Source organism: Lampris incognitus, chromosome 15 (genome assembly GCF_029633865.1).
Source record: "Lampris incognitus isolate fLamInc1 chromosome 15, fLamInc1.hap2, whole genome shotgun sequence".
NCBI lineage: Eukaryota > Metazoa > Chordata > Actinopteri > Lampriformes > Lampridae > Lampris > Lampris incognitus.
In genome coordinates, this window is record NC_079225.1 from 34900048 (window position 1) to 34909127 (window position 9080).

The window sequence follows — 9080 nt, forward strand, 5'->3', positions numbered from 1 at the left end:
ACATTTATTGAAGATAAAAGTGGAAAAAACTATAATTGACAATTTTTGCAAATAAATATTTGGAATGAATCACTTTTCTCTTGGTGTATGTGTGTGGGCCGAGGTGGGGTGGGGGGGTCAGCTTTTCTTAGAAACAAGTGTGTGTGTGGGGGGAGTTCCAGGGAAAAAAGGTTGGGAACCACTGCTCTACTTCATCATTAAACGAAGTTTAACTGAATGTCGTCTTCAACGTGGTGATTGGAGGAGGAGTTATCTGCCTGCTGGCTTATGAAGGGCGCATGATGGTGACAGAACAACACTTATAAATGGTCAAATATATGCGGTGCCTTGCTAGCTGCTATAGATAAGTGTCAGACTAGCTAGCTTTATATCTACATAGATCAATTCCAGTTCAAAAGACTCACTAAAGGTACAACTGGTGGACACGGCTTCTGACGTTTTATGTTGTTTTGGTCAGACTTCGTAAATGCTGTTCACTTTATTACTTACAAATGAGAAACCCGGCCAATTTTGAGGGTTCCAGTTATCTCCATTTCTGAAACAAATACACAATTTAGATGTGATGGCAAGATATGTCATGTTTCTTGCAGTCAGTAAACGCTCCTGTTGTTGCACTACTCCACGTAGCCTTGGCGGTTCAGACCATTCCAGACTGCACCTTTAAGAAGCTTATTCTGTCACAGCATTATTGTCAGAATATGAGCTGCGGGTCGCCAAGTGAGCGGTCCCCCCACATTTCTGGTGTGGGTTTTTGCAGTGAATTTCCTTTTCTTTTGTTTCGATGTATGATTTAAAGTTGCTCTGCTTCTTGTGTGCAGTTGCTGTAACCTTTTGTTTTCATAGCTCCTTTTTTTTATCATTTTGTTTTTGGATTCGTCATTTGTATGTACCAGCTACCATGAATGTTGTTTTTGCAGTGAAGTCATCCTACTTGTTGGAATTCGGTTTTTTTTTTTCCCCACCCCTGCTGGTGACCTTTGACAGTCAGTCTTGATGAGACAAGTTAAAAAAAATGGACAATTTTTAAATTTTCATTCTTCCCATTTGCCATTTTAGTGTTAGGAAAGGAAATGGAAAATTCATATGCAAAAATTTTGCATGAGACAATACAATTTTGTATTTTAAGCCACCGTTGGAAAAAAATGAAAACAAGAAAACAAAAGTTTGTAATTATCTGTTTTTTTTATTTCAGAATAGATATGGATTGAACAGAAGGTACATGGATTACTAACTAAATGATGACATTACTCAATACTTGACACTCCACATAAATCCATATCAGCTGCCCCAGGCTTTACAAATTTCCCTCTATTTCACTTATTTGATCACCAAAAAAAAATCACTCAAAACTATGGCTCGCCCTTCAGCGAGTGTGTGTGTGTGTGTGTGTGTGTGTGTGTGTGTGTGTGTGTGTGTGTGTGTGTGTGTGTGTGTGTGTGTGTGTGTTAACAAAAAGCCAGCAGAGCTTCTATTTAGAAATAAACAACTCATACTGAAATGATGGAATGGGCTTTTGTTCAAAGAAGACCCATCAGCATGAAAACTACTGACTCTGACATTCCAAGTCTGCAAAAGTAACAACACTGATCAACACATTTTGTCAGGAAATTATTGTGGCTTCGGGTGGCTACTGAAATACGTAACGAACAGTCAATGAAGTAATAATTTATACTGCATTTTGGAGTACCATCAGTTAGCACTGGGGAGGTCAAAACCTTTCCAAATCATCATCATTCAGCAAGTTTTTTTTTTAGGATTCCCTCCCCCCCCTCCTTTCTCCTCAATTGTATCTGGCCAATTACCCCACTATTCCAAGCCATCCCGGTCGCTTCTCCACCCCCTCTGCCGATCCGGGGAGGGCTGCAGACTACCACATGCCTCCTCCAATACATGTGGAGTCGCCAGCCGCTTCTTTTTACCTGACAGTGAGGAGTTTCGCCAGGGGAACATAGCGCATGGGAGGATCACGCTATTCCCCCCGACAGGTGCCTCAACCGACCAGAGGAGGCGCTAGTGCAGCGACCAGGACACATACCCCATCCGGCTTCCCACTCGCAGACGCGGCCAATTGTGTCTGTAGGGATGCCTTACCAAGCCAGAGGTAATATGGGGATTCGAACTGGCGATCCCTGTGCTGGCAGGCCACGGAATAGACTGCCACGCTACTCAAGACGCACCACGATTTGATTTTAACAAAAGGAGCTATCCATGATGCCCTATGCAGAGCTTGTCTGCTTTGAGACATGCCAGAAAACTTATTTCACACAAGGCCTTATACCTGGAAGCATGGAGGACAATAAACCAACTGAAAACATTATCAGTCGACTCTGTGCATAAATGTAGTCCACTGACTTCCGGTTTCTACTGCTGTGGTCATACCAGTTTCCTGTTTGTTGGCATGTGCTATTGACAATGGCATATTTTTCACGATGCTTGCGAGATTTACCATGGATACAATTATGAGGATACTCATAATACTCATCCTCATAATTGTGGACGTAACTTGATAAGTACAACTTGAAACTTTTCACCCATTTGCTGGTCGGTGCAGATGAAAGTTTGCCGACAAGTCTGTGCATGTTGTTGACATTTATCCATAGTAAATCTTGCAGGCATCGTAAAAAATATGCCATTGTCAATAGCACACACCAACAAACAGGAAACTGGTATGACCGCTGCAGAAACCGGAAGTCAGTGGACTACAGTTATGTACAGAGCTGATTGGCTGTTTTTTTTATAAGTGATGTTGTGTAAAGAATTCAAAGGGAAAATGTCGCTGCGGAAAATCTTGCCCGCTGCATAGAGAAAGTAGCCCCTATATGCTAGGCGAGAATTCAAAAATAATCACATCGTATTTATCTCAGGACTGGCTTTTTCACTCACACAGCTGCAAAAGGGATGAAAAAAAGGATGCAAAATGAGAACAAATAGTGGGACCACTTTGCAGCCCTACCCTATGATCTTTTAAATCTTTACTTCTTTCCTCATAGCTCCCCTATCTCTCCTCCCCATCGCCCCCCCCCCCCATCTTCCACCAACCTTTCATGCAAGTTGACTTTTCTACTTGGGTGCACCCTCTCCTATTTCCTCCAGTACAGCCTTGATGTGTGTGTGTGTGTGTGTGTGTGTGTGTGTGTGTGTGTGTGTGTGTGTGTGTGTGTGTGTGTGTGTGTGTGTGTGAGTGTGTGCATGTGTTCGCACACACAACCATGCACATGTACACACACGTACGTGTGCACTGCTGGATGAGCCTTTTTTTTTCTTTTTCTTTTTTTTACCGAGAGCCATATTGACCACAGCACAGCCAAGTGTGAAATTGTAACCAGTCATTGCAGCCCACTGACAATAACAAATTGCCCACTAAACATAATGTCCACTTCACCAGTACAGCATCACCCATGCCAATCTGATGCGCCTAACAGCAGGACATTAGCTGGGCAAACGTAAAAACCCAGACACACACAGAATTAACACAATAGCCACACTAATGTATCACCTTCAAACACATCCTGTACACACACACACACAAAATGTAGTCACACTAAATTGCCAAACACACGCATGCACCGGCTTTCTCTTTGCAATCATTCAATCAATTGCTGGGATGAACACTGTAGCTAAAATTTTACTGTGCTGACCAGCAAGACTGCGGCCCACAGTGAAACAGAAAAGCTGTAGCAGAACCACTGTCTCATGAAATTCCTCACGGTAGATAAAACCAATTAATTCATGTATTATGGTTCAATCATTTTCTATGCAGAGAAAGCGTAGAAAGCAGATTGAAATGCGTTTTGTCAAGCAGCGTGAAATCTGCTGACATACAATCAGGACAACGCCAATGTCCCCACTCAATAGTCAAGTCATACAGTCAGTGGAGCGTGGGGGCAGTCCAACTGTGGACTGAGCACATTCTCCTGCCCCAGATGTAAGCAAACAGAACACACTAAGGATGTCCCCTAAACATATTCTACATAAACAGCAAACTATTACTGACAAATAGGGCTGCACGATATTGGAAAAAAACTCACATTGCGATATGAAAAAATACAGGACTTTTCACCAGATAACTCGAATAGCTCCATTTGGAAAGAATTAATCATTCTAGAATGATTGGGGTGATTTTGTAGGGGAGTTGCTGGGGAAGTGTGAAAAGTGAGCAGCGCTTTTTTTCGCCATTTGTACGGAAAAAGGAGGAGATGGAGCCAGACAGACGATACAGAGCGACGGCCGAGAACAGTGATGCACAGATCAGCTCTGATGTCATCTGAATCCACATGTACACATGAATCATCCATCCGCCACCAACCCGAGCGAATTATTTTAGCTGGTTTAGAGACCCGCACCTGATCACACATTACCATTATTTCTCAGTGGGATATATGTAAGCTTGATATGGGAACATATTACACCATGTTTGAGGTACCAGTTTTGTGGTTATCATATACATACCATGCTTCACAGCTGTTGCACTTGACATGTTATGGTTAATTATTTCACTAAATCGCTCCCACAGGGAAATTTTCTGCCTTTCCTTTTTTTTAATTCTCCTTTTGTAATTTCCTCTCAGACCTTTTTTGCCTCCATTGCTGCTTAAGAAAAATGGACGCCGCAATTGGCGCAATGAGAGTCTAGTCCGCTAATCCGTGCCTGATGAAAAATGAAGCTTAAAATATGTCCACATTTTAGAGAATGTAATTAATATTTTCTTCATTAATGATGGATTAATTCACCCACCCGCAACACATCTGCTATTACTCAGAATAGTAATTTTTACGACTCGGCCAGCCCGATCTGCGGATTAACTGTGGTGCCCGCAGATATAACCGCGATCCGCACATAACTAGCTGAAAAGCAGACGAACACGCCGATGTGTCATTTGTCCAAACGGAATGAAATCGGAGTAAATTTTATTATATCAGACAGATTTCTCTGGTAGATTAGTCATGGAAAATGAGAACCGTGCGATTTTTCCTCTCATGTCAAGCAGCAAAAAGTTGCATCATGAAGTGTTCGAGTTAATTTGCCTTACTTCACATTACATGTCTTGCGATGTGACTGTTGCGCATGCACACATTGCGATGACGATGCTGAAACAATAAATCATGCAGCCCTTCTGACAACCAAGAGGTGGTTTAATAGCCAAACTTCAGCAGGAGCATTCAGAAGGGTGACCTGTTTTCCTCTCAGGGGTTACACAAACACAGCGGCAGAGAAACAAGGTTTCCTATGTTTGACAGCTCGAGCTACGCAGGTTAATGTGAGCATTACACAACTGAAAGGAGATAGTAGCATGACTACAAATATGCAATATCTGTCTGCTGTTGAATTTTGGCTGGCTCCAATTGTCCTTGCTCTTGTAAGCAGCCGTGTAATATGATACAAAATGAGCAAAAATAAAAAGCATATTTTCCAAAAACCCTCTACGATCTCTCTCTCTCTCATCTATAACTGCAGTCTTCTTTTTTTTGTTGACATGGGCGAACGTTGCATGCTCAAATATTGTGATTGGTCAGGTGTAATAGAAATGCTTGATTTAACACTTGGCAAGTTTTGGATGCATAGTAAATACAATTTAAACACTGAAATACTGCCAAACTACTCAGTTATAAATTGTAGAAACATATAATCCTGACATTCGATTATTGATGTTTAATTGTGCACCCGTAGTCAAGTGTTGACTAAATATTCAAAGGGCCAATTTCCAGGCTCCAATCTAAGCCAAAGCAGATGTGTCGCATACAACCTTGTGACCATTGGGTAAACCATAAATACCAAAGTCTTGGCATGCAAACAGTGAATTCTTGAAATGTCTACTACTGATGACATTCCTATAGTAATTTGTTTTAACCACTGATAAGGTACTTTAAAATTGGCCACAGTGAAATTCTTCAATTAGGGAGCTCTAAGCCAACATATTAACTAGGTGATTGTGGCCATGTACAAACTACTATTCAATACAGTGGTATTTCTGATTGGCGCCCATAATCATATTCTAAAACCGCACTCACATCTGTAAATTCAATGACTGACCACTGAATCTGTGTGCAGATGTGGTTCGTCTGTGTAGTGTGTACCACAACTCTACTGGAGAACTGGCTGGTAAGAGACATAAGGCCCTACGCACATTGCTCTGCTGCCTTCAACTGCCCATCTTCAAATGTTATGGGCTGTCTGTTGCTTAAGTGTATTAAAAATTCATAACAATTTGAATTAAACTCAATTATGGTTATAGATGATTTTTCACAGCCACCTCTAGATCGGGAAAGTAGAGTGACACCAGTTGCCTGTACATTTAAAGTCTCTGCTTTTACTCTACTCTAATGTGTACTGTACATAACAATATTCACCCTCATTCCTGAATTTAGAAGTCACTCCAAATAAATCAAACTGTGCTACATAAACCGAGGACAATAAAAGATTCGGTAACACTTTAGTATGGGGAACATATTCTAAGTAAAAAAACGTAATTACTAGTGAATTAGTAATGATCAAGATGTCCCTTTAGTATGGGGAACATATTCTAAGTAACAAAAACTTAATTTAGAGTAATTTAACACTATTAACACTTGTAGTTTTGTGTTTTGTTATGTAAGAACAGACCATATTCATTAAGTGTTAGTAAGGGAGAATAACTCTTCTTGTGGTACTACCACCTTATAAAGTCCATACTAAGCGAAGCATATTGAGATGGTACTACTAATAAGCAATAATTCTGAGGTTATAGAGGGAAAACTCATAGTTAATGGCTTGCTGGTTGTATAATAAGGCCATGCAGAATAAGGCATTAATGAGTATGTAATAATGACCAATTAAGAGCCAATATGTTGCTAATTTGCATGCTAATAAGCACCTAATTAATGGTGACTATGTTCCCCATACTAAAGTGTTACCAAAGATTCAAGTTCCAGTTGTTCAACCATTTCAGCTGTTTGGTACAAGAAGGCCTTATTTTATTGGCAAATGTGGCTGGGGCATGTTCCCTTACCAATGACAAAGGCCTCTTTGAAGGTGGTCCCTGTTACATTGTACCAAGGAGGTCTGCCAGCAGTGTAGATGGTCCTCTTATTGGTTCTCAGTAGTGGAGGCTCTGTTTTGGATTGGCTGGTGGTCCGTTTACGTGGTGACAGCGAGGGAGTCAAAGAACACTGGGGGGCATGGCTTGGCAGGCCATCCAGAGAATCCTCTCCACTCCCACTGGAACAGGAGATAACATACTATTCTATCAACAAATGGGTAATGCACAGGCACCTTCAAGCAGGAATAACATTGTTTAGAGATGTAAAAAAACTCAATCTGACCATTGCTAACAAAATATCCCATGAACTAACGCTCATTTATAAACCTGCTTTAGAATTAACTTTCCTGAGAGATGGCCTGGGGTTGAATCTGCAACATGTTCGGTCATTTTCCTTATGTATGACTGGTCACCATCAGAGATGCCTTGTGTGCTCACACCTGCCCCTGTGCTGCTGTTACAAAATGGGCATTATATGGATACCGTCACTGACTGTCCTGCAGAAAGAGAATGGAGAGAGCCCATGCACTCTAGAGTCTCCCTCTGTTCACTTCTCCCCACAGTGATGAGTCTGCTATCTGTGTGGGTGAGGGGGAGGGGGGTATGCTTGCCAACCCTCCCCAGGAAATCACACAGATGCCCTGTATACAGCATGACATAGGATGGGGCAGGCACTAGCATGAGTAAGGCTGTCATCACTTGGCTTGGAGATGTTGTGGCTAATCTAATCCTGATTATTTTCTGTTCCATTTAAAACAATTTCACCATAAACACCACAAGGTGTGAACGCCGTGTCTGGTGATCTGAATAAAACAGGCATTTTAGCACATCTAGGGAAAGTATGTATGATGGCGATGAACTAGTTGTACCACACCCTGTTAAACAATATATGACAATTCCCAAGTTAGGAGACCATGTCTTATTGACAGTGACACCAGATCCCTCTCCACATCCAAAATTCAACCCAACTTTGTCACTGCTCAAATTACATGTACAACAGACAATGAAACATGGAATTGAATACTCCTATGACAGAGCGAATGATGGTCATTTAAGTTAAATAATGTGCTGATATTACGAACACCTGCGATATCGGTAACTTATTTACATGGTAAAAGTCGAGGAGGGGTAGAGCCATGTACAGGGTAACGGTTAAGTAAGGCACTTAACCAAACTTCGAGCCTCCCTAAACTTCCAAGTTTAGTCCCACAATGCCACGTCTAATGAATCAGCGAATATCCATCCAGACGTACAACAGCCCGGCTAAATGGTAGCATTGACTAGCTTTATGGTTAGCAGAGCAGCAAGCGAGACCCACTTTGTGTTTATATCCAAACGTAGCTATCCTGCCTTGCAGGCTAGAAAGCGGTTGATGTGGTCACCGCCACACGTACGTGTATGTAAATGTGGATTTTGCAAGTTTTGTTCAAACCATCAGTCTGCTTCCGCTCTTGGTCGGGCACGGACACGTTGAGCTGAAACGCTAGCTAAGCCAGTTAGCTGGCTAGCATAGTATCATTTGTTAATATTAGCGTTAGCCGTCTGCGCCGTAATGCTCGTTACCGCAACCGATGCGCACACATTGTCCGTTGGCTTACCTGTCAGATCTGGACATGGACCTGCTCTCTTCAGCTCCGTCCTCTTTGTGCTGCGTCTGGACGCGTTCCGATGGGTTCGCTGTCATCGCCATGTTTCCATCGCTCTCAGGCGCGAAAGGAACACGTTGCAGGGGGCGTGATGACGTCAATGTTTGTATACAAAACGCGTCAGCCCGGGCGGGCGGGGTCAGTGGATTTTATTAGAAGACTGATCGAATTGTTAATCGATTTTTTTTCTCCCCCAAATGAAGCCAGTTGAGCATACGGACTACATAGCGGCAATGATTACAAAATAACATTTCTACTACTTTTATAAACAATGGTGCTGGGCCCATAACAAAACACCATGGGACTTCCACTTACAATGACATAACTAGTAACAGTTGGACTTCGTGTCGTCCTTAACTTTGATCTTGGGTATAACTTTTCTTTAGGCCATAGAGCATGCCATTGACTATAATGTGACA

At 42.0% G+C, this 9080-nt stretch overlaps 1 protein-coding gene across 1 annotated transcript in view; it reads right to left on the reverse strand.

Annotated features, from left to right (window-relative positions):
- si:ch211-243j20.2 (uridine-cytidine kinase-like 1) overlaps positions 1-8705 on the reverse strand; it is a 45747-nt gene extending 37042 nt beyond the window's left edge. The window contains exons 1-2 of the mRNA XM_056294546.1: positions 8614-8705; positions 6986-7194 (exon numbers count right to left, since the gene is read on the reverse strand). Of these exons, the coding sequence (XP_056150521.1) occupies positions 6986-7194; positions 8614-8705 (301 nt within the window). The remainder of the gene's footprint in view (positions 1-6985; positions 7195-8613) is intronic.
- Between the last annotated feature and the right edge of the window lie 375 nt (positions 8706-9080).